Source organism: Diadema antillarum, unplaced genomic scaffold (assembly GCF_040938485.1).
Source record: "Diadema antillarum isolate AM-2024a unplaced genomic scaffold, OU_Dant_1.0 scf00000183, whole genome shotgun sequence".
Taxonomy (NCBI): Eukaryota; Metazoa; Echinodermata; class Echinoidea; order Diadematoida; family Diadematidae; genus Diadema; species Diadema antillarum.
The window spans coordinates 73,839-100,978 of NW_027271072.1; the positions used below are offsets into that span (position 1 = coordinate 73,839).

Here is a 27,140-nt window from a genome sequence, read left to right on the forward strand (position 1 = left end):
AATTCACAAATGTAACTAGAATTTCAAAAGATAATTCATATTTCACCACAGGCTTTAATTGGTCCCCCACAATGAATACGTCTATACTATGACTTAATGAAACTGTAATGATTGTTGTTTTTAATGTGGAAATGAATGAAGCGAAATGATACCTAATTTTTACCTACAGGCCTACTCCTACTCAGTATATGTAATGGAGATTGAAAAGACTTGCACATAGGGAGCCCAATATGTGAGAGAATGAAGGGGATTGTTTTGTGGAGGCAGTGTAGTTCGAGTTGTTGTTGTTGTTTTCTTCTTCTTCTTTTGCTGTTCCTCTCTGTAAATAAGAGCATAGACTTGAATTGTATTATTATAAACACTGATAGAGAAGGAACTAGTCTGGGTTCTAAAACCTCTGTAAAGAAAAAAAAAAGTTTAGTACGGTACACTGTAATTTTGTTGATCATGATTTAGAGCTTTGTGATACATATCGTCTGCAGTCAAGTTACCTGCAAAAACATATCAAGAGGGGCATAACAAAGATTACATAGTGACTGTAGCCGGTCAAAATGAAGACATTCATGGTTGGAGAGCAGCACAAATTCACATGCAAGGCTGCAAGAAAAATGTACTGGTACACACGTGCATTATGACCTCAGGGAAATGACTACAGACAATTAGTTCATCAGTAACACCAGATGGGTGCAATGACCTTCTCATCACTGTGACGTACAGTATAAACTGGTGTAACAGTTTCTACATGTCGGAGAGGAATATCACGTGGGTTTGAGAGTGTATGCCGCATGATTATCCAAAAGCTAATTGTGCATGCTGCAATTTGGACTTGATTAAAGGCTGTTAACTAGCATTTTACCATGGGCAAGGCCTTCATGGACAGTAGATGTAGCCATGAATGGTGCAGAAGTCGCAATCAAGCTCCAATCATGATTGGTGCAGAAGTCACAATCAAGCAAAGTAATGCCTCTTAAGTTTGTAAAACAACATCAGCATGACAGCATCTTGCTGTTTGTGGCTGCTTCAGCTGGTCCTCAAGGAATTTTTTTTCTTCAATTTTTTATTTTATTTTAATTCATTTTTTTTTCAAGCTGTGATGTTTCCTTGGTCGATCCGTAAAGGGAGATCAGGCCTGTGGAAATAACTGGTGCTGGGAGCCATTAGCCAATCAGATTGGTGATGTATCTCAAGTCCACTTTACGCGATACTTTCCCCAAGTACTTAAAAAGTTGTTTGTAGTTACTATCAATTGTCCCCTACCTGCATCAATATTAGGATTTGTAGCATATTGCAGCTGCCAGAGGCAGAGATGAAAATCGTCTAATTCTATGACTATGGTTTTATGAGAGATGATCGCTGTTAATTTCAGACTTCTCTCATCTTCCTATAAAACTCTGACTAAACATCAGAACCTGAAATAAAATGGCTGAACTTGTTGGCAACATTTTGCTCCTTAACAGCTGAATTCGCTTGACTGCCTATTTTGATGCTTCCAGAACTTGCATTTGCTCACAAGTGCAGTGCAAAGGAACTGCTACAAAAAAGGAACATGTCCTTTTAAGGCCCCTGATGTCCAGTTCCAAGTTGATAATCAGATTCTGGTGGTGTGACTAGGTCTACAGATCACAAATTCTGGAACTGATTGATCTAAAATGTACCGTACGTACTACAGATTTTGTTCGTTATTACCTTCCTTTTTTCCTGCACCCTCAAAGTTCTTGATCCCTTTATACGAAAATTCTTCCTTGCCTTTCCTGATGTCATGAATAGTTCAGATAAGCATTTAACAATTCCTAATGTTACACATCTAAAGAGCCATCTCACTGGAGGAGATGTCGCCATGACTGCCGCAACCGGAAAGACCATGAAATGGCTTTGCTCTAACCAAGAAGGAGGCTCCAGGGTGACATCCGAGATGTCTCCAAACAAGGTGACAACTTATTTGCCTGTTAGTTGTGGGAATGTCACCAAGATGTCTTCTCAGTCACAGAGACGACTCCACATCATCGCTGACAGGTTGCCATATGTCTCCGCAAGGTCGCAGAGACGTCTTGGCAACGCTGTAGACAAAATTAATCTCCACAACTTGGCTGCAACTAAAGAGATATCACAGTGATGTCCCCGAGACCAGCTGGCGACTGGAAAAATACTCAAATCTCTGATAAAATTTAGCATGTTGGATTTCCTCGCTACCTACTCCCTGTGATCTCCACGAGATGTTGAGGAGACGACGCATAGACGTCGTGGAGACATCTCCATGATCTCGAGTCACTATCGGGTCACCATCTGGTCTCCAATACCCACTTTACCTTGGCTATAGCACACAAAGTCACAATAGTGAGACAGTTCTCATGGAACTACACACCAAAGATAGTATGGTGGTCACTGCTATGTGGAAAATGTTCCAGGATTGAGAGTTTGGCAGGTGGTGACATGACATTTGCTCCTCCGTCAATTGCTTCGGTCTTATTTTCTCCAAGGACTTTAGGGTTAGGGTTATAGGGTTGTGACAGGGTTTTGTAGGTTCAGTTTGATGTGAGGATTAGGATTAGAGTTAGGATTATGTTTGTGGGTAGAATTTATGTTTGGCATAGTGTGCAGATATTTCATGGGAGCAATTGTCGCAGGAGCAAATGTCATGGAACCATGGCTGGCACAGGTGTGGGATTGTATTGTATGAAACCTGCCTAACTATTGTGAGCTGGTACACCTGGTCAGTGGTTATGGCAAGGTGCATACCATTAGGTACCATGACTACTCATATTCAGCTGACTTGACTGCAGATGACACCACAAAAGGCACGAAAGGTTTTTGCTCCTTTTTAAGTTGAGGTTAGTGCATGCACATAAAAATGCAAAATTTAATAATTACAAACATTTGCTACCGGTACATATTTTGATCAAAACATTCCTGAATTTGTGATAAGAAGACCCATTGACATCACTATGGAATGGATTTTCACAGGACAGGAACTGAGCATCAGAGGGCCTTTCATGCAAGTCATTTTGAATTGACTACAGTGAATGCTTTACTACAGCAACAAAAGCACAAACAAAAAGGAGTTATAACAACTTTTGATGTGAATGGCCGTTTCTACAGCACCTAGAAAAATATGAAGAAAACATTCTGGTCATGTGGCAAAGATGTCTTGTATGAAACAGCTATTGTTTGCTCTGTACACAAAAGGACCTGAATGAAATGAATTTTCCAGACTTTGCATCTCGGAATTCACTTCCCCTTTCTCTTGGTGGATGTGTAAGAACATCCTGTCCTTGTCAAATCTAGAGCAAGGTCAAGAAAACATTGTTTGTGCTGAGAAAACATAACATTTAACAGTGATGAGGAGTACCAGTACCCCAGGGAAACTATGTCAAAAACCACAAGACCACAATCGCTCTTTCAAGGTCACACTGTATGTAGATCACACGTAAGATGACTTTCACTCTCATTTTCAAGCATGTAGCTTTACACAACCAGCCGAGTAGGTGTATATATCCTATTGTATACCAGTTTTCTTTTGATCGTTGAATGTGTGTACCACTGTTGGTTTTGAATAGCTGCATGGACTATATTCATGAGGCAACATGCAGCTTTTTTTTAAATTTTTTTACTTTAACCTTTGAACACAACTTGTGGCTGAAAGTAATTTAAACTGTGACACCTCAGTCACCTAAATATACAAGCTCCCAATTTCAGATAATTGCTATTTACCAGTATAATCCGTATATAAGTTATTAGCATTTGTATACAACATAATGGATCCATGCAGTGCACATTACCCTAGTTTGATAAGAAAGGGAAAATATGTTAGCATTCCTATAATACACATCATGAGACTAAAGGGGGATTTCAGTCTCCCGCATACAAAAGACTGCATTTTTCTTTCATAAAATTTGAAATGCTAGCATAGATTCACAAATATCAAATGTGATACATGTATACTCGCTGGGTGACTCCTATTCTGAGGCTTGAATGAGCCAATTTATAACAGTGTACAAATAGTGACAATAAAATTGTCTTATTCACTATGTCGAATCAGTTCTCCCGGACGTAACACCACCTACCATTCTTTAGTACCAGGCACAGTTATCAATGCACAATTGGGATGACTTGGTAGTAGAGCTTACAATTTTAAGGTCAGAAATTGAATCAACCATATTTTACACAAAGTTCAATACATAGACCAATCAAACAGCATGAAATAACATACATGAAGGCCTCTACACGCACACACTCAGATGTCAAACATGACCAGTGCCGATGACCTTTGTGATGCACTGTCCAGCAATATATTTCATCTACTGCTGAATACCCCTTCATACACATAGTTTCTATGACTGCTATAACTCTATTCAATAGCTAGTGCTAAACATGAGTCATAAATCAGATGAATTTACTTCCTTTAAAGGGAATATAAACCTTTCAAAAACATTTGCATGAATCCAGATATCAAATAAAAATGTAATCTATTCAGCCAACATCTCAACATGTTTTAGCAGTAAAGATAACATTTTTTTTTTTTTTTTTTTTTTTTTTTGGGGGGGGGGGGTGTTGCCTTGTTACAGCCCCTAAAAAGTGGCATTTTCATTCATTCAGGTCCAAGTTTATGGCACTGACGGTACACTGACTCTCATTTGTAACATTAGGGTTAACAAGAGGAATGGTGGCACACTGGCTACTGCAAGAGCTCCAGCGTGCCCATGAAAGAATGGTCTGTATGTTTCTCCCTTACAAGATGCTGATGAAGGTACATCAAAACTAATCTGATTTCAGATGACGCTAGAATGATGATGGATGCCAGTCACAGATGCATTTATCATCTTGTCACCCAGATCACGCCACAGCCAGCCAACAAGGGAAGGAGGAGGCAGGGTAGTTTTATAGGTCCCTGGTAGATCCTGAAAGCGTGCCAACAGCTATCTGGGCACGCCTGGACGAGATGATGAATGGGCCATACTCCAAAGGGTTCCAGCCATTCCACACTGTATGAGGAATCTGACATGAATGGACGTGGTACCATGAGATATGATGTAAATCAATCACACAAAACTTCAGAGCAGAAACTGTCTCATTTGATATGATAATGCTTTATGCTAGAAAATGACTTTTTCTTCAATATTCCTCCCATTTTCACTCTTCCATCCTCATCTGCCCACTTCTTTCATTTTTTTTTTCATTTCTCACTCATCTTTTTTCTCCTCTAGATTCTCTCGTCACAGACTCTTGAGAACAATAGTCATAGCCCAACTAGACATCCAGAACTGATTGATTTACAACAGGCGCATGGCTGCTTCAATTTATTGTGCATGAGGTCATATTTCAACAATCACAGATGAATACAAAGTCAGGTATTTCCTTATTAACATCAGGAATTTGTCGTCTCTTGATGCAAAACAGTTTTTATGCATTTCTCTCATCTTTTCCCTTTTTTTTAATGAAAAATATATATGTATATAACAAGCCTCATCATAGAACAGCATATGATCACATGGTAACATAGCTAAAATCATACATACACTTTTATATTCTCATAATACATAAACTTTACAATTTATACAAAGTGGCTGCATATAAATGCACATGCTTTTCATGGTACATTTCTATTACACAATAAAAGCTAATTCAACACAAACAGACAAACTCAATGTGAAGCTGCTCATGCAAGATAACAGTGTAAGTGTACAATGAGTAACGTAATTCACTTGCTTCATGTAATCGCCTACGTACATCAACACTAACTGATATCAAATTAATAACACTGGCCTCTCTATATAACCTGGATAAGATTTAGGCCTACAGTGGATTCTGTGAGAGAAGCTACAGTGTTCCTCTTTTCGCCGTTTTTCTCTCATGAATTCTGCTGCGACATGAATTGCACTGTGTATGAGCACAGGACTTTGGTTTGTCAATGAGCATCAAAACTCTTATATTCTCAACCATCATTTGAAATATCAATAGGGTAGAGTTATCTAATACTTTGGACTCTTCCATGAAAAAGACACTGCTGTAGGATTACCATGCAGAGAAGAGACAGTCATCACCACAAGGAATACTGTAAAACATGATCTATTCGCGGCATGAATTTTTCGTGAATTAGAGCCGACGGCCTTTTTTTGCGGCATGAAATTTTCGCGAACTGCCACTGGCATTCAATGCATATAGTGTAGACAAGAACTTTCGTGTGCATTTTAATTTCAGGAATCTTGGCACTCGCGAAATTACAATGCATGCGAACATTCCTTGTTTTACAGTTTTTAGTCTTCCACCAGAAATAGCGCTGCAGATTTAGCTAATACTAGATATAGTACTAGCCTCTCTAACACAAATGCTTTCACCAGATAAAAGTTGGTAGATGGTGGCACGGGCTGGCAATAGAGGGCGACACAGTTCAACAATTCCTTGTTGCTAAGTCTTCCTCTACTGACTGTAGTTGAAAGGTAGCTAAGAATAAAGATGACTTGGGATGAATGAGTAGAGGAGTATTATCAGAAGAGTGTATTTCTATGCTTTATGTATGCATGCAATTACCACTGTACATGGATGCAAAGTAAATACAAACACCACTGCGTAAAACATGAAGTAGCGATATAAGCATGAGAAACTGTTGTGGTTCAGAGAATAAGAATATAGACTCTTGGTCTTAAGGTCCTTGGTTCACATCTGTTGGCAGCAGCAGCGGCAGTACCTCACAGCAAATTCATCCTAACTCAACTGCCTTGCCATTTTGAGGGGCCTTATTAAAGTTGCTGGTTCCAAAGATACTTGCTCCTTTATGAGTAATAGCTTCCTTAGTGGCCATTTAATATACTTAAACCCAACTTGAGCTATACATGCATCTATCACAAAGTCACCACTATAGGATGAAGTAAGAAAACAACCACAATTATGCCCTTACAAAATCAAGAGATTGATGCTTGTGATTTATGTGAGTGTGTGCTATTTTGGCTTATTGGCTTCACTGAATTTGATATACGATATAAGAAATCTATTGTGCATTGGAACTTATTTCTATAATGCAATTTTGACTAGTTTACTACACATTAGTCCATATTAGCCGGAAGTTCTATGAAGAACATGCATGTTTGGTGAAGGAAGCTACTATGCTCAAAAAGAGTAAAATGAAATTACTTGTCTCAAATTCTTAACATAAATCGGTAACTAACACTTCAATTAAATATTAGTGGAACTGGATCTTGGCAACATGTGCTCACTGGATCTATTCTCCTGTCATATCCCTCTTGTTTTGTTTAGTTTCTTTTCCCCTATTTTAAACAAACATGTAATTGAAACTGACATCTTGTACAAGTAACCAAACACCACTTGAGAATGGCCAACTCCAACAAAAATGGATCCATTGTGAAATAGGAACCTTGATAGTATCCACCCAGCTAGTTTTGAGTGTGTTGGTCCAATCAGCTCAGAGCAGTGGTCCACGTCATATGTGAACATCTCTTAGTGTTTCATTCCAGTATGCAACGCAATTTAATTATCTACAGCAAATGGGGACACATTCTTGACACACTGGAATAGCAGATAAAACAAAGCTACTTCATGGTACTTTTACAAATGTGAAACGAGGCAAAACAAAGAACTCATTTGTTGCTTTCTACAGGGTGAAGAAATGGCCGACATGCACCTAGAGTTGCAATATGAAGGTTGATACAAGACTCACTCATTTCAAAAAAAAAGAAGAAGAAGAAAGGGCAAGCAACATGAAAAATGAGAAAGGAACGTACTATTTGTAAATATCTAGTGCACACTCATACATATATGCAGCACTGTGATTCTTCACTGAACCTTGCCGTAACAATTCTTCAAGAACTACAGATTAAATAGCACCATTGTATCTACATGTACAACTGGAATATTGTCACATGCTTCAGTGACATACTAAACTCTTTGTGTGTGTGTCTGTGTGTGTTGTGTGTGAGTCTGCGTGTGTTCAGTATCACCCACACTCTGCGATTCTGCACATAACATTTGCTTTGCTGTCTTAATTTACTACAAATACTAAAACTGGAAATACTTCATTCTCTCTACACCAAAGACTTGACCAAAGGAGTGCCTCACATTACATCCATATCATCACATGAAATACAGGAAAAAAGAAACAAGGAGAAAGGAGTACCTGCTGAAGCAGATGTAATCTTGAAACTGAAAACATCTTCATTTGTCTCCCAAAGAATTTCTTTGAATCCTTTAACAATGCAAACAATAGCTTCCATCCACCCACACCAGACAAGAAACAAAGGACCTCTACATCTGGAGGCAGCACTGTACATTGCCAAACATGATGGGCATACATCCGTATCCTATGGCAACAAGACCTTGCTTTGGTATCTATGTCATATTCATTTCATCCACCACACCCCCCCCCCCCCCCCCATCACTTTGGATGCCACAAGCACATTACTACATGGAAATATGGGTTGTTGATGAATCCATTACCTACACTTGTGGTAGGGATGACAGTGGTGGTGGTGGTGGAGGTAGGGAAAATGGGGAGGGAGATGGCTCGGAGGGGCAGGAATAAAACAAACAGGTAATCCTGATGCGGGGGTGGGGGGGGGGGGGCATATCTTGGCAAGATGGCCTGCCAGATGTATCATTGATGTGGGATTGGAATGAGAGCTAACGTCCATCATCACAAGTGGCATGATAAACAGGAAACCCTCCACTTGATTTGGGACCTTGGCATTTTTTTACGCATTCATCAGATTCACATACAACAGGAAATTGTGACCCGCAAATGGCAAAAAAATTCCCATTGTCAAATGCCTAAGGGGCGCAATTCCCCGCACAATCTGTCAACGTCAAATTCATATTCATTCTTCAACATCCAAATCAAAAGTTATACAAAAAAATGTTTCCTTAAAAATTTGAATTTATGGAGGGGGAAGAAGTTCGAGAAGAAAATGGGGCAGAGCGGACTACATCCCTCTGTAACCCACATCACAAGACTTTGTGTATTCAAAAGTGATGACGTCTGGTGTGGACACATGGTTTCATGTACCTGGGAGGATGTCAAAAATACTACCTTCATCTGTTTTGTGAAGGTGGACTTACTAATCTCCATCTTTTATCTCCTGCTGTTTTGAGATCTTCAGTTGCTGGTGACTTTGAAAAGTTTTTCGCACTCTGATCTGTCAAAAACAGGAAATGCTCCTCACAATGTCAACAAGGTTCAAAAGATATTCTGAATCAGAGGATACAAAAATCAATATGTCTATATGAAAAAAAAAACACCATCAAAAACAAAAAACCCAGTCTGAAAATCCCTGTGGGATTTACGCCTGTTATGTCAAATACCACATACCTCACACTGTTAAGCATTTCAGAACAACAAAGTCTTAATACACTATAATCCCTCTCCTTCCCTCTCCCCAATATCCTATGGTTTTGTTTTGGTTTGTTTTTCTCACTGCCTCATGACTAGTCAAGCAAAAGTCAAAGGTGCAGTAAAGGGCATGATAATTGTGACTCATTATGGAAACACCCATAAATCCAGACATGAAGATGTTTATCTGGCCTGTGAATGTAGTAAGGTGGGATTCTGCCTTATTCAAGCACCAAGCCACTGCAAAGATTCTGTGATTAACGAGGCTGGAAGAAATAAAACTATCCAACATGCAGCTGGTTACTGGAAAGTCATAAAGACTGTCCTTGGTTCATCTCAATGGTATCCACAGTATTCTCAAAGATAAAGCAGAAGACTATCTCAGCAGCGAGTTACTTAACAAACAAACATATGAACAAAAAATAGACCATGAGGGAAAAAGTGAGCATTGATCAATGACATCACAATAGAACTGGAACCATCACAACTGGGGATCAGACAATAAAACAATTCTACACAGCAGAATGGATGGCACGAATAAATCAAAGCCTCTCCCCTGAACCGTGTCAGATAGACACGATTGGATCTCAGTACATAAAACAGAAGTAAAATTGTTTTTCTCACAACAATGTTTCTGAAACATAAGCCAGACTAATGGTCTAACAGACACTGAACGTGACTGACGGGTCCTAAGAACTTGTGACATTATGGACAAGTGATGACAGACATACATTTAAAGGTACTGAAAGTACGGTATTACAGGACAGGGCAGAACAGCAAGGAGAGAGAGCACACAGACGAGATGGTTCACGATGAAAATACAGCGAAGTGGTCAACTCTATTTCTCTCATCTATGTTTCATCTAGATGACGTATATAAGCATCACATCGTGGATCATTCATCCAATGCCAGCCCAGCACACTCCACCCCCACAAAGTACTGACTAATGCATAGCTCATCCAGAGATGACACAGTTGACAGATGAGCAGTGCAATCTACAGCACCAGAAAAAGAAGGCATGGAAACAAAAAAATGTTGAAATGCAGTCAGTCAGACTGGGGGTGGGGGAGGGGAGGGGAGGGAGGGGAGGAGGGGGTGGGGAAGGAAGAAACATGCCCTTACATTGTCATCCTCGGGGGATAAATGCATCTCAGACAAATGTCATCGACACCACCTACCCCGTTCGGCTCATGAATGTTTGAGAAGTTGGTGCCATATAAAGTTCACAGAACTCCCTCGTCTCTCATGTAATTGCAGGTGGCAGGGCTACTGCTCCAAGAGAAGTGACATTAGTTTAAAGGGGCATTCGACACAATTTTCATAATTTCAAATCATGAAGTACATAAATCAACAGCCCCATATCTAGATTTGTGGAATTTATTGTGGTCCTTGAGCAGGAGAAAACAATACTCTGAAGAACCAAAAAGAAATTACACTGAACAAGGATGATGACATAGGAGGCTCACACATTTCAGAAATGTAGCAATGTAATTCCATTAAAATACCACTTTCTCAACAAGTTTACCTATGTCAAATTTATGCATGCTTTCTTCTTTTGTTCTGCTTCCTCGAGCCCCAACTCATGCATTCTTATGGTGAGGCTGCCATGTCATCATCCTTGTTCAGTGTGATTGGTTGTAAATTTTGAAAACATTCTTATTTCTCATCCGAATCACTATAAATTCTAAAACTCTTAACCCAGTATAACCAATTTATAGTTGTTTAAAGGTAAATATCTGAAAATCATCAAGAGTTCTCCCACAATTACCTGCTACTAGCAGTCAGGTGGAATAAAAAGAAAAAGAGAGAGAGAAAAAAAAAATTAGATGGAGATGGAGTAGAGAAACAAAGGGGGACAGAAAGCAACCTGCAACGACAAATCACCAGCATCTATTATGTTATCCTTCTCCAACGATATGTATTTGTCTTTGTGTTGTCTTTTCAAGGGACAAAATGATATAATGAATTTCCCATAAATCATTATATTCACTTCAACCCTGTAGGACCTACAGTTTTCTTGCAAAGTTAACCTTAATCCACTGAACGCTATGTTATACTGGTTTAGACAACTCGTCATGAGAAATATAAAAACACCAGAAAATTCCTTATTTCACTGGTCTATGGGAATGGGAAGTGCATGTTTTAGCATATCCGGCACTTAACAACTAATGTTGGTATTGATTTACAGGGGAAAAAAACCCACATAAATATACCCCATGGTATCAAACAATGTGTTGCAACAAATCTCAGGGTCTGAGTCACTGGCTACTGTATATGCTGTTATTTTCACGTACGGATATTTTCACAAATGACGAGGTCACAGACATTTTCGCGAGATGTTGTTTTCGCGAATCGACGCCGACGCTTACGTTAAAGGGATAGTACAGTATTGGTGGAGATGAGAATTGGGCTTTTAACTTTTTACGAGATACCAGGAAAACACTTATGATATAGTACAGAGCATACCATTTTAAGAGGAATTCAAAGTTTATTTGATGAAAATCGGGTTTGGAATTACTGAAACATCCAAAACAAAGTAAAACAAAGCAATCGTAACAAAGTGTGGGTTCCACACTTTATTAGAATCGCTCTTTTTTGGATATCTCAGCCATTTCAAAACCAATTTTCATCAAATAAACGTTGAATTCCTCATAAAATTACATGCTCTTTCATATTTCATAAGAGGTTTTTCATTATCTCACCAAAAAATGTTAGAAACCTGAAATTAGGTCTCAACCAAAACTGTACGATCCCTTTAATGCTCTATTAACACAGCACATGGAGTCATTTTCGCGTGTTGTTAAATTCGCGTTCCAACTGTGATTCGCGAAATTCGCGAAAATTAAACCCTCGCAAAAATAACAGCTTATACAGTAATTATCACCACCAAATGACAGAAGACAAAGCTACAATCCTTTGGCTACAGAGACATGTGTTGCAGGGCAAGCTATCTCGCCTTTGGTCCTGGCACTGACCCTGAGTGTGTGTAAGATATCTTGCCTGCAGAGACCTGAGAGAGATACCAGACTCTGTGACCAGTGGCTAATAATCACTGACACAAAACAATCCCCTACTGTCTGCCTATATAGGAAATGAGGTCTGATTGAAGAAATTCATCAAGTACCTAGAACCAGCATCATTTCCATACACTAGCAAGAGAGACATTGGTGCACTCCTGAATTTCCTGCATTACAACCTTGCATATTCCCGTACATACATAAGTAGATTATGCTTCTCCATCACACACTATATACACACAGTGCTACTGATGTGTAAATAGTATTGTCAACCCTTTGCTTGTTCACATAATACAGAAAATATCTACGGTCAGGAGCCATATTCCAGGAGTCTGGAAAACAGGCAGGGGGCAACAATTTCATCATTTAGTGTGAAGACTAGACACTCTAGATTTAGGCCTAGACCCTCCATTATCCTGTATTGGTCAATTTTTAATGAATTTTTAATGTTCAAATTGCCGGCTCTGTGCATAATATGAATGCGAATTGCAATAACACAAAATACTATGGGAGCAATGACCTCATTCACGTAATATGGGATATATTACATGTTGATTGACCAATCAGATCACAGAATTCACCATCACTAAATGATGAAGTGTCATATCAGTTTCATGTGCATTCCACCATAGTGAAACCGTGTCAGGTCATCACACTCTGCCTTCTAAACGGTCTGCACTCACGACCTTGTGGCTACATCATAAAATGTCTGTTATATTACACAGAGCTGTCTGTGAAGATTGCATCTGCATGAAACGAGTGCTGCTTTATGACTTTTAAAAGAAATGATACACCCCGTCATAGTCACTTGTGGCTGGAATACCTTCAGACATCATGTTGTGAAATTAAACCGGACCCAGTCATATTACTTCTGTATCTTAACAACCTAGGTATTCTTTTGCTATTGGATGATATTCTATAGATATTCTTCAGCTATTGAACCTTACGATGACTTTTCCCTGGATGAAAAAGTTAGTAATTTCCTCATATTATGCAAGGGCAGATCCAGGAATTCCGTAAAGGGGAGGTGCCTTTACAAAATTAAAGGAGGGCACATGTGCCCACTCCCCCTCCCATTTTTTGAAAATTTTGTTTGTTTTAACAAAAAATAAAGAGGCGGCATGTACCTGGTGCGCCCCCTCTGGATCCGCCACTGTTATGTTACTTTGAGGTACATGTAAACTTCACTGAGCTACAGTCATGGACTATTACATAAAGGATAGCTAAACTGAGGCAGGTCTGAACAATAGATACAAGTTTACATGTGATGAACAGATATCAGGAACAGACCTACATTTAAAGATCAATATTCCTCAATATACTCTCTCTTTTTTGAGTGGGCACACGCACAGAAGATCCACACATAATGTGAAGTTAAATTCAATGGACATCTAGCACTGTTCAGTCACTGAAAAGACAACCAAATCTTCCTGAAGATGACTGTTGTAATAATAATAATAATAATAATAATAATAATAATAATTGTTTTGGATATAAACTCAAAATTTTATTGTCCAAGAATGGAAATTCATTTTGCCCAATTGATCGTGGGCCCGGCAGCCACTGAGCAGCGCCAGATCGACGTTGCTCTAACCTTTTCAACTGTTGAACGGCAAACAAGGCAGCAGCAACTCCCATCTTTTAACGTCTTTTGGTATAACGCGGCCAGGGTTTGAACCCACGACCTCCCGATTGTGAGGGCAGCCGCTCTACTCACTGAGCCAACACATCGGTTGTAGAGAAGAAAGAAGTTTGCTTTTTAAAGGACAAGTTCACCTTCAAAGACATGTAGGTCGAGTGAATGCAGCAATATAAGTAGAACGGATCAGTGAGAGTTTGAGAAAAATCTGACAATCCGTTCAAAAGTTATGAATTTCTTAAGTTTTTGCTCAGTCACGGCTGGATGAGTATAGCTTGTGATGTCACATGTGTGCAACGATATAAAGAAAGTATAAAGAAAAATCAACATATTTTCATTTTTCTCGCATAACATAAGAACACTCAACTTCTCTCTTTCAGAAGGCAAGGGAAATAATACTACCCTTAACATACGTCAGTAACAAGTCGAAGAAATGTGCACTTTCTTCAAAAAGTAAAGTTTTGTGAAATTCTCTTGTTATTTTACTTACATCGTTCTACGCATGTGACGTCATACACTGTAGTAGTTTTCTCATCCAGAAGTGATTGTGCAGATACTTTAAAAATTCATAACTTTTGAACGGATTGTCAGATTTTCCTCAAACTTTCACTGATGTGTTCTACTAATATTGTTGCATTTACTCAATCCCCGTGTATATGAAGGTGGACTTGTCCTTTAATGTGGCTTAGGGAAGTAATTAGGAAAAGAATGCTGACATAAACAGCCTGAGAATGCAGAGCTCTGTATGGGCATGGTATACATTAATATCGTATGTAATCAAAGACTTACTTTGGATATTTTCTAAGAAAGTTGAATTTTGACTCAGGTTTCAAATGATTTTCATTATAAACACGTTGGAGATGACTGAATGTAGGTTTATCACACATTCTCTAGATTACCCACTCTACACATACTTCTGACATACTTGAACGGGTTTTTGACTATGCAACATGCCCCTATAAATCAGAAACAGCCTCTATATTCTTGATGAAAGTTGCCATATAGATTTCCTAATCTCATGACATTAAGATTATACAAACATCAAATATCAATAAAAACTCCTTCAAGGAGACTATATCACATATAAAACACAAGAATAGTGCACTGAACTGTCACATAATGACAGAGTTTTCAAAGCATTATGCTCTTTGATAAGAGAGTGACCCTCAAACCGATAATGCACTCTTGTCAGAATCAACATTGATTAAAAAGATGGTGACAACAAATTACTATAAATACTGGCAAGTGATCTGAGTGTGGTATATTGGCGGATGGCGAAGGCTGGTTTTGCATCACGTTAACATGGAATCTATCCTTAGTAGAATACTGCTATCTCTTCCTTTCTTGCAAGAAGTCTCCATCCATTCGGACCAGATGTGCAGGCTGCGGAAATGACTCATGCGAGCTTTCCAACAGAGATTATGCGGCATGGCACTTTTTTCTCTCTCTCCCACAATGTTCACTGGTTCCCATGGCACTCCCATGGGATGGTGACATGGGCATGCTCAGGGGTGCAGACACTGGAAGAGTACACACAGGTGGGTGTGGATGGGGTGCAAGTTAAGTGAATCTTCCATCACACTCTGGATGAGAATAGCTCCTAAAGATCCTCTACATGCACCTACATATAAGTGGAAGCTGAAATCATCTAGTGATGATGTCCAAAGAGCACTAGCGATGAGATGTTCATAATGGAGTGTCTAACTCCTGCTAACTACCAAACCCCCTTCCACTGCTGCCGACACCGGCCCCCTCCCGAGATCAAAAGCGCGGAGACGCCCTCCCCACGCTGGATGTTGGCGAGCTGCGCGTGGAGGAGGGTGTGGTGGGTGACTGCTGGGAGGTGGAGTGCGGCGGGTGGGGGTTGTTGGAGGTGGAGCTAGAGAGGCGAATTGACCCTGCTTGGGTGGACAACGCGCAGCTGTCCTCATCCATGTCGGAGGAGTGTGACTCATTCTCCTCACTGTTCTGGGCGGGGCACTCAAAGTGGACACAGTGGAATACCTGGTGAGGATGATGGCAAGGGGTAAATCACTTTGGTATAACTATGATTAAAACTATTGTAAACCTATATCACAATTTATATTTAACAGTACAATGCATATTTCCAAAGGCAAAGACTTGAAGAATAAATATCATTTAGCCACTCTGTGGTTAAAGTACATGCTACTATCATTAAAAGCAGCCTTAATATTATCAGATATAAAAAGAATACCAGATACTTCATAAAATTGAATGTGGAACAAATAAGTTATGAATTATAAACTTTCACATATTTTCACAAAGCATTAATGTCAGTAGAAAAATGATATGCAAATAACATGACACTATATTATGGCCTTTAAAGTCTCTCATTTACCAACACACAATTCTTCACTACATCTCTCTTTTTGTACAGGTAATGTATCAATCATATCATATTTGGGTTGTTGTTTTGTTATTTTTGTTGTTGCATTGTAATAACCTTGCATTGGTGACTTTTGGAGGAGAAAGAGTTGTAGCTCCTGAATTAAGGGCCAAAAACAGAAGTTTTATATGTCCCTTTGCACAAACTGATGGGAAAGTTGAGAATCAATAGCATCATCACCACCGCCAATTTGCACATGCACTTGCTTCCAAAGTCACTATTGGGTAAAAGACATGAAAATGTAAAATGCCAGAAGTTTCTTCTACTCTGTCTGATTTTACTTTATATACCTCATTTGATGAATCCTACAGTGTATATACCTCATTTGATGAATCCTTGATTCTGATGGGTTGAAATCCGGGACATAAATTAGCTTCATAGAACCAAAACTGCCTCATAGCGCTGACCTGCCCCATAGTACTAAACTGCCATCTTCTGGCAGATACGCAGTACATAATGTGCATGTACTGTAAGCAATTGGCTTTCATAGCATGCGAGCTGACCCTTGTTCGATGCAATAGCAATGCAAATGTCAACATCAGTGCCTAATATGTGAACTGACTAGCTCAACCGCAAAAATTCCATGTAATTCCATTTGGTACATAGAACAGATATTGACTCCCCTTCTTTGGGCCATAGTTGATATATTGCCCCTCGGGATTTCAACCCCAACGCTATGACCCTCGGAGCAAGCTCCTCAGGTCATAGTATTGAGTTGAGATCCCTCAATGGGGCAAGAATATTAATGCCCCTAAAATGTAGTCCATAACTGTATACCAAATCATTATTTACGTCAACCTGAACATGGTGTGAGATTGCTTGTTAAGACCAACAGCCACATACCTCATTTGCTGTGTTCCTCACTCCAACTATCCTGATGAAGGTCACAGGCCTCCTCGGAAAGTAGAGCGTCTGCCAAGATCTGTTCCAGTATGATAATCCATAAAATCTTACATGACATCTATTCCTCCCATTTCTTATGCTCACACTGCAGACTTCTAAAGAAACTAACACACGCCATACTTTCACATCATATCACCGACAGCGTCATCAGAGCTTCCATTCTTCTTACATCAGCACTCCACAGCTGTTGCTTTATTCTTTCATATGCAGAAACATTTATTCACTTCTTCAAATTTATATCTTTGCATACAAAACATTCATTTATTTTATGAATCCTTACTTGCATGGCCAATGTTATTGCTGGGTACATACATCACAAAACATTGCCCTTGAAGGTTCCCACCGACCTGTGAATACTGCCCTCCGGATTCTGTAAGACCTTACTGTTGTGTAACGATATACAAAGTTATCACTACCCCCTCCCATTCCACTACGACCGGATATATCTCTTCCCCTCCGGCCAGTCAATGACCCCTACTAATACTCTCCACCTCCAGTGAGTCATCGACCTTCATCATCCCTTGAGTATACATTGTACATCTATCCCATCTAATTTATGACCAGGTTAAGTCAAACCCAAACATCCTGCCCTTCCCCCATTGATTACTTAGAATTGTTGCTGAATCCAAATCCAAGAATACTACCTCCTTTATAAAACAAGTCCCGCCTTTGTTTCTATAACAACCAAAGTTTTGCCCAATTAAAAACCTCTCTTTAACATGAAGACTCACCCATTCATAACCCATTCATAGTACAATTTGTATGTTACATCCGTGTAACCAAGGTGTATCATTGAATGTATGAGGAGAATTGTATCAAGCAGAGAAGAAGACTTGTAATCTGAAGCTCGGAGAGGGGAGAGCTCTCAAACACGGCGCCATGTTATGGAACAATCTAGAAAGTTCGCTCAAGTCTCTAAAGCTCACTACTTTTAAGAAGACATTAACCCTAAAAAGGCCGGGGGGGGGGGGTTGAATCAACCCCCCCTCGACATTTTTCGCGACTACTCCGCCGCGCGAAATTTTTTGACCGCGCCGTTCGCTGACTTTTTACTTTCAAGTCTCGCGCATCTTTTGACATCATTTTCGCGAAAATGGTGCATACCGTTACGACGCTGCATAACGTTTTATACATGCCTGTCAGATCGATAATGGCTCAAAAACATGATTTTGTGTGTAAAGTCTATGCAAATTGAGTTTTCTCTTCTTATTCATAAAGATATGATTATTTTCACTTTTATAGGCTGAAACTAATTAATTTTGGCATAATTATGCTTGATATAGGTTCTGTCATAAATTTTGCAGAAAAAAAATTGTAAAACAAAAGGTCGAAAAAACAATGAAATACATAAGAAATTCATAAAACAATAAAATACATAAGAAATCGATTTTGATACCAATTTTTTTTTTCAAGTACATTGTTAGGAATGCTACAAAGAATGTTTTCACCAAAAATTAGGATTCTAGGAGCTTTAATTTCTGATTTTATGCATATACTAGCATAATTAATTATTATGACAAAAATTTCCATTTCTTTTTGTATAGCTTGGTAGATTACGCCACAGGAAATGCACGTGCCAAATTTCATGGCGATTGCGCGATCGACGGCCGAGATCTCAGGGGGGGGGGGGGGGGGTAATCAACCCCTCCCCGGCCACAGAACACCCAAAAAAGCCCGGCCTGGTTAGGGTTAAAGATGTCCCTCCTTTGCAATTAACGATGAATAGGTACATTACCATTCACACAGTATATAACTTTACTCTGTTTTTTGTTTTTGTCGTTGCAATGCTGAGTAATTCTTCATGCGAAGTGCCCACTTTATTATGATTTCTCATGCAATGCAATCTGATCTTCATCATTTCCAGTCACTGTTATTACATGTATATTAGTTTATTGTGCTATATGATTAATTGCGTTTATATGATTATTTGCTTCAATTTATATTTTCGTAATCAATATGTCCCATTACCAGTGGGTGTAGACATTCGTATAGTCTCATCATCATTGCATGCATTTCTTGTATTCTATAGCTTCACATAGCTATGATCTCTGTGCAATACTGTGCTTCGTTTTTCCCCTGGTTGCAATACTGTGTATAATTCTCAATGTAAAGTGCCCTGTTTACTATGATTTATCATGCAATGCAATTTGATTTTCATCATTTCCATTCACTATTATTATATTATTTTATTGCGCTGTATCATTAATTGAGTTTATTTATGTTCATTTGCTTCAATTTATATTTCTGTAATCAATTTGTCCCATTACCAGTGGGTGTAGATTTTCATAAGTCTCATAAAGTAGTATCACATTGCATGCATTTCACTATTATATCATACTATAGTTTCACATTGCTATGATCTTTGTGCAATACTGTGCTTCGTTTTTTCTTCTTCTTTTGTTTGCCATTCTGAGTATAATTCCTAATGTATTATTACCTTATTTATTATAATTTATCAGTGCCACAATAGTATTTCATCGCATGCATTTTACGTATTTTACATATGTTATTAGTTCACATTATTATGATCCTTGTGCAATACATTTCTTTGAATTCACGTGCCATCATATGATTTCTTCCGATTTGACTCTGCAACAAAAATCAACGTTTCCCATCTACACTTCCTTTTTATCTGGCAAATTATGATATGAAATACTGACTAATTGTTTTTTACATGATAGTAAGCATGCTTTAAAAAACTGACATTATATTTCATTTGTATAAGTTCGAATAAGTATCTGCTTTTAATATTTTGCATGCTATATTTTTTTTGTGTGTTACTGTTCAAAGTTCATTTTAATAATTATCACTAGATGTTAGTGTTGATTAACATTAGTATTATTATTTTTCTATAAAAATCAAACAAATTATATTATTGACGCTTATAATATATTTCGAATGCTGATTGACTAACTGAATGATTTTTTACTGTTTACTTGGCCTCTGTTTAACTTATCCAATCTGATATTTCACATCTTTTGAGTCAACGTACGTTTCAACCAACATTAATTTTTTTTTTTATGCCTCACTTACCCGATATCCATTATTATTTTTTTATTTGTTGTCTTTGTGAATGTATTTTGTATGTATGTACGCTGTTTTTCTATTTTTAGTCGCTTTTATGTTGTATATTATATCATTATTTATGTTTATTATACAGTTGCAATACGGTGCACCTTACCCGACAAGCGTTTGCTTCTTATAGGTGTCACCCAAATGAATCCTTGTAATATTTACCTTGTTTTAATATCCGAAATAAATGTGAATTGAATTGAATTGAATTGAAATACTTCTTGAATAAAGTGCTCTTTGAAGTTAAACCCAACTGTGTCATAAGTCCTTCATTAAACGTGTAACTCTCAAAAATAAACCGATCCCAACACAACATTACCTGCAAGCCTCTTTGGTTTTGTCGGCAACCCTGATCCAGCTTTGGTTGTCGGTGGAGACATCCACAAAGTAGCTGTAGGTCCTCGTATCACAGTCCCACAGTAATAACCTGCCAGTGGTTTGTCAACGAAATACAACAAAAACTTACAATCTTGCCAGGTTCTCAGCAAAACGACACTAAGATTTTTTTTCTTTTTTTTTTACTTCACTGCTTCTGTTGTCATTTTGTCCTCATTTACCACATATTTATGACTAGTCACATGAAAGCAAAAAAAAGAAAAAGAAAAGTGTTTTAAGGGAAAAAAAGAGACTTATTGCATTCATCAAAATTGATCATCACTGCAATCTTGGATAATTCCTTCATTTCAGGACAAATGAGAGTATATCAAAGATTCAATTTTAGACGAACAGATAAAAGTGCATGGATTCCTGCATAACCCTTAATATGTGAAATTTGTCATTTTATCAAAATTTATGAAGCTTTTTAATCGACAAATGTAACATTTCCATGCTTCATAGTCTTTCAAACAAGTCAAAATATTTGTTCACTCGAAAATTTGTAAAAGCGCGTAATTTTTTAAAGTACAAATTACATTTTGATCCCGTGTCTCCTTGAATTTGAGGCCACATCTCTGAGTAAGGAACCACAAAGACAATCTGTGTAAGCTTCTCTCAAGGTTTTAAAAAAAGTCATTGATTAGTAGGAGAGACTTTTTTCAGAAAACTAGCAGGAAATAAGAAACGGTGATGGTGAATAACAAATTGAAACAAATCTACAGATATGCTGGCTAGTTTAGATGTCATTCCCTTGGGAAGACTGGGGGAAATAAGCTGAGGTATTGTCTTCTCTACCAGGACCCATCCACCATGGCTTATAACCCATGACCTCTGACCTACGACCCATACCTGATGCTCCCCAGGACATATGGCTGGGCCAGCTGTACTATGATGGAGCCGCTGCCCAGCTGGTGGCACGTGTAGCCCGAGTCCCAGTCATAGTTCTTTGTGTCTCCATTCAGGAGGGCGTTCCGACTCCTGCTCACTCCCTCGATCACACTTGCGCTGGCTTTGATTGTTGCCACATTTTGCTGGGGGACTACAGGTCAAAAACAACCCAAAAATATTATATCTCTCCTTTCTAATTGCAACAAATAATTCTGTGCTCCCTAGCTTGTAACACTCATATCACTCATGTCATTTCATGCTAAATTTTAACTGCACACTCGAGACACGTTATCATAATGGAATATCAATTAATTTCATTGTTTGAATTTTACATGGTGATGTAAATGAGGAAGAGAGGATTGCAGTAACACCATGCGTACATAGTCTTAAAAGGACAGTTGTTTGGTAAAGAAAGACCCTCATAAAAAGAGGAGAGTAGAGGACGGAAGTGACAATGGGAGAGTATAAGGTAAGCAAATAGTAACAGCTGAGAGGCGGAGGTGAGCTAAAGTTGAGGTTGCAGTGAGGGAGAAGGAGAATAGGAGGAAGAATGGAGAGAGAATGAAATGAAGGGTTTGAAAGACAGTAGGGAGAAAGATGAGACAGAAAGGAGGCAGGGGAAAGGGAGGAAACCTCTCTCCCTCAATGAATGGTAAACTTACAGTCCCATAGTATACTGTAAAACGAGGAATTTTCGAGTGCACTTTAATTTCGCGAATTTCGCGAGCGCCAAAATTCGCGAAATTAAAATGCCCGCAAAAGCTTTTGTCTACACTACATGCATTGAATGCCAGTAGCAATTCGCGAAAATTTCATGCCACGAAAAAGGCTGTCGGCTCCAATTCGCGAAAATTTCATGTCGGGAATATATCATGTTTTACAGTATACAGGTATGGTATTACCGGACAGCACATTTTTGCATACTGATGACATTCAGTACGCGCGAGACTTCGTAGATTAGCCTCACAGAACGTTGTGTGGACCGAAATCGCAAAAAAACGCGACATAAAAATGAAAAAAGGCGAAGAAATTCACATTTTACCTCAGATTTATAGTTGGTGACAAGCACCTCATCATAGTTAATATTTATGCATGTTTGAATCACATTTCGTCACTGAAATTCTATGAAATCCCACTCACATACAGGAAAAATGCTGAAGATTCCAATAGAACCACAAGTGCACTGATCAAAACCGGAAATTTGCAGCTATCGTCCTCAAACACGAACGATGCGGAAAGTTGTGCGCAAAGGAAGGGGCCTGTAAGGCACGCAACTCGTCACCCGCGCTCCCATAGACAAAGCATGTAAAATTCGATTGTCGATTTTTCATAAGGTTTTATCGCGTGAACTGTTCGAAATGTTCAAGATAGACATTTTACCGTAAAATACGTAATTTGAGCCTTGTTTGCCGATTTTTTCTTTGTCCTCAGCTCGGTGAGAATGTGTACGGTGATTTGTGGGATGAATTGTGATTCTGGTGCAAGGACAAGGTGCGAAAGACGTCGATTATTTCATTGCGAAAATCGTGTCCGGAATTACAATGTGATTTTACACCACGCAAAAAGACAACTTTTTGGAGAGGGGTTTATTTGAAGTCTATTTACAAAAAAATCGGAGTGAATAATTTTCATAATTTTGCCGAATTTGTAATTTTCAGGACTTTTTGAATAACTCGTGCTATTTTTGGCCGAAATTTCGTCCTCTGAATACGGAATTCAGAGCCACGAAAAAAAAGCGTCCAGTGATACGATCAACTCTCCTACTAGTGACATTAACGTGTAGGTCTGTTTCATCTAGCGATTACAAAAACCACATATAATTATAGCATCGCAAAACAAGAAGGCAATGTTAACTCTACTTTGGGAACACATATCTTCTATGAATGCTAATGTCCTCACAGAGAATATTGGAAAAATTTGATAGAATATGATAAAAACCTGGTAACAGAATTCTTCTACCAGAGTTTTTCTATTTTGTTTTCCTAATTAACAACATGACTTTGTACATACTGCAGTGCACTATATCTGCGACAGAAGGACAGAAGGAATTTCCTAACGTGGTACCCCGGGGTACTACGGTACCTCGAGATAACGTGTGATGCATCAACTATTACTGCAAGTCAGACCAAGTTACATACCTATGAGACCATCATCCAACTGGAACACCCTTGTCGTGTGAAAGGCTTCAAATGATACGAGATGAAAAACTTTATTGACTGTGTTGTGAACTCCAACAATGCGAATGTACCTAAAAATAGAACACATATGGGAAAGAGTACAAGAAATCAACTGATATATCACTGACAAATATGATTTAAAAAAATGTACTGACTCTGTAAAAATGAACATGAAGAAAAGATGACCCTAAGCATCACTATCTACATCACTTTATGGAAGATGAGAAATAGTTGTATTGACATCATTCTATACACAAAAAGGGAGCTGGGAATGAAAGGACTTAAGAAACAATGCTGCCAAATGAAAGGGTATACAAAGAGTTGGGAATGTAGATATTGTCCTGCCAAAAAAAAAAAAGGGGCCTACAAAGTAGCTGGGAATAAAACGGTTATAGAAACTCTCCTCCATAATGCAGGGGTCTACACTAAGCTGGGAATAAAAGGGTTATAGAAACTCTCCTGCCAAATGAAAGGGTCTACAAAATTGCTGGGAATAAAAGGATTATAGAAACTCTCCCTCAAAATGCAGGGGTCTACACTAAGCTGGGAATAAAAGGGTTATAGAAACTCTCCTGCCAAATGCAGGGGTCTACACATAGCTGGGAATAAAAGGGTTATTGAAACTCTCCTGCCAAATGAAAGGGCCCACACTAAGCTGGGAATAAACGGGATATAGAAACTCTCCTCCCAAATGAAAGGGCGTACACTAAGCTGGGAATGAAAGGGTTATAAAAACTCTCCTGCCAAATGAAAGGTTATACACTAAGCTGGGAATAAAAGGGTTATAGAAACGCTCCTCCAAAATGCAGGGGTCTCCATGAAGCTGGAAATAAAGGGGTTACAAAAACTCTCCTCCCAAATGCAGGGGTATACACTTAGCTGGGAATAAAAGGGTTATTGAAACTCTCCTCCCAAATGCAGGGGTCTACACTTAGCTGGGAATAAAAGGGTTATAGAAACTCTCCTTCCAAATGAAAGGGCCTACACTAAGCTGGAAATAAAAGGGTTATAGAAACTCTCCTTCCAAATGCAGGGGTCTACACTAAGCTGGGAATAAAAGGGTTACACAAACTCTCCTGCCAAATGCAAGTGCCTACACTATGCTGGGAATAAAAGGGTTATAGAAACTCTCCTGCCAAATGAAAGGGTCGACACTAAGCTGGGAATAAAAGGGTTATAGAAATTCTCCACCATAATTAAAAAGTCTACAATATTGCTGGGAATAAAAGGGTTATAGAAACTCTCCTGCCAAATGAAAGAGCCTACACTAAGCTGGGAATAAAAGGGTTAAAGAAACTCTCCTGCCGAATGAAAGGGTCTACAAAATTGCTGGGAATAAAAGGGTTATAGAAACTTTCCTTCCAAATGCAGGGGTCTACACTAAGCTGGGAATAAAAGGGGTATAGAAACTCTCCTGCCAAATGCAAGTGTCTACACTATGTTAGGAATAGAAGGGTTATAGAAATTCTCCTGCCAAATAAAAGGGTCTACAAAATTGCTGGGAAAAAAAGGGTTATAGAAATTCTCCTCCATAATAAAAGGGTCTACAATATTGCTGGGAATAAAAGGGTTATAGAAACTCTCCTGCCAAATGAAAGGGTCTACAAAATTGCTGGGAATAAAAGGGTTATAGAAACTCTCCTTCCAAATGCAGGGGTCTACACAAAGCTGGGAATAAAAGGGTTATACAAACTCTATTGCCAAATGCAAGTGCCTACACTACGCTGGGAATAAAAGGGTTATAGAAACTCTCCTGCCAAACGAAAGGGTCGACACTAAGCTGGGAATAAAAGGGTTATAGAAATTCTCCTGCCAAATAAAAGGGTCTACAAAATTGCTGGGAAAAAAAGGGTTATAGAAACTCTCCTTCCAAATGCAGGGGTCTACACTAAGCTGGGAATAAAAGGGTTATACACACTCTCCTGTCAAATGGAAGTGCCTACACTAAGCTGGGAATAAAAGGGTTATAGAAACTCTCCTTCCAAATGCAGGGTGTACACTAAGCTTGGAATAATAGGGTTATAGAAACTCTCCTGCCAAATGAAAGGGTCTACAAAATTGCTGGGAATAAAAGGGTTATAGTAACTCTCCTTCCAAATGCAGGGGTCTACACAAAGCTGGGAATAAAAGGGTTATACAAACTCTATGCCAAATGCAAGTGCCTACACTACGCTGGGAATAAAAGGGTTATAGAAACTCTCCTGCCAAATGCAGGGTGTACACTAAGCTCGGAATAATAGGGTTATACAAACACTATTGCCAAATGCAAGTGCCTACACTACGCTGGGAATAAAAGGGTTATAGAAACTCTCCTGCCAAATGAAAGGGTCGACACTTAGCTGGGAATAAAAGGGTTATAGAAATTCTCCTCCATAACAAGGCAATCGCCAAATTGTGTCTCGCCCATTCGCGTACAAGGAATTAATATTTTTTATAACTCCCAGAAGTTAATTGACCTGCTTATGACCTTTGACCTTGTGGTGACCTTCAATACCCTAAGGGACATTTACCATCCAAGTTTGGTCACAAACGGACAAAGGCATCAAAAGTAATGAGCCATAATCGAAACGCGCCATAAAAACTTAACATTGGGTCCTAAAAATTTGTTGACCCCTTTCTGTGACCTTTGACCTTGTGATGACCTTTAACTCCCCAGGGGACATCTACCGTCCAAGTTTGGTCACAAACGGACATAGGGATCAAAAGTTATGAGCCACAATCAAAACGCGCCCTAAAAACATAACATTGGGCCCTAAAAGTTTGTTGACCCCTGTCTGTGACCTTTGACCTGTGACGACCTTCACCTCCCCAAGGGACATGTTCCATCCAAGTTTGGGCACAAACAGACAAAGGGATCAAAAGTTATGAGCCATAAACAAAATGCACCCTAAAAACTTAACATTGGGCCCTAAAAGTTCGTTGACCCCTGTCTGTAACCTTTGACCTTGTGGTTACCTTCAACTTCCCAAGAGACATCTACCATCACCCAAGTTTGATTGCCATTGTAGCAACATGTGCTGAGTTATGTGTGATAAGAGAGTCTTGCAAGTAAACTTTAACGTATGACCTCAAATGACCTTTGACCTTATCATGTGACCTCTTACGGCACCATAACATGAAGGTACCCCCAGTGCATCTATGACCCAAGTTAGGTTGTAATCCAAGCAACTTATGTGAAGTTATTTGTCAAAAGAGAGTCTTGCAGGTAAACTTTAACATAGAAAAGAGGGTCTTGCACATACCCTTTAATATATGACCTCAAATGACCTTTGACCTCATCACATGACCTCTGACAACACCATAACATGAAGATACCCCTAGTGCTTCT

General features: G+C 38.9%; 1 protein-coding gene across 2 annotated transcripts in view; it reads right to left on the bottom strand.

Annotated features, from left to right (window-relative positions):
- Positions 1-15,215: 15,215 nt before the first annotated feature.
- The window catches only part of LOC139723194 (BTB/POZ domain-containing protein 9-like), a 46,363-nt gene continuing 34,438 nt past the window's right edge, over positions 15,216-27,140 (bottom strand). For both annotated transcript variants that reach the window (XM_071634451.1, XM_071634452.1), the window contains exons 10-14: positions 23,774-23,883; positions 21,597-21,786; positions 20,692-20,799; positions 17,241-17,319; positions 15,216-15,994 (exon numbers count right to left, since the gene is read on the bottom strand). In XM_071634451.1, coding sequence (XP_071490552.1) covers positions 15,752-15,994; positions 17,241-17,319; positions 20,692-20,799; positions 21,597-21,786; positions 23,774-23,883 — 730 coding nt within the window. In that variant the 3' untranslated portion in view covers positions 15,216-15,751. The remainder of the gene's footprint in view (positions 15,995-17,240; positions 17,320-20,691; positions 20,800-21,596; positions 21,787-23,773; positions 23,884-27,140) is intronic.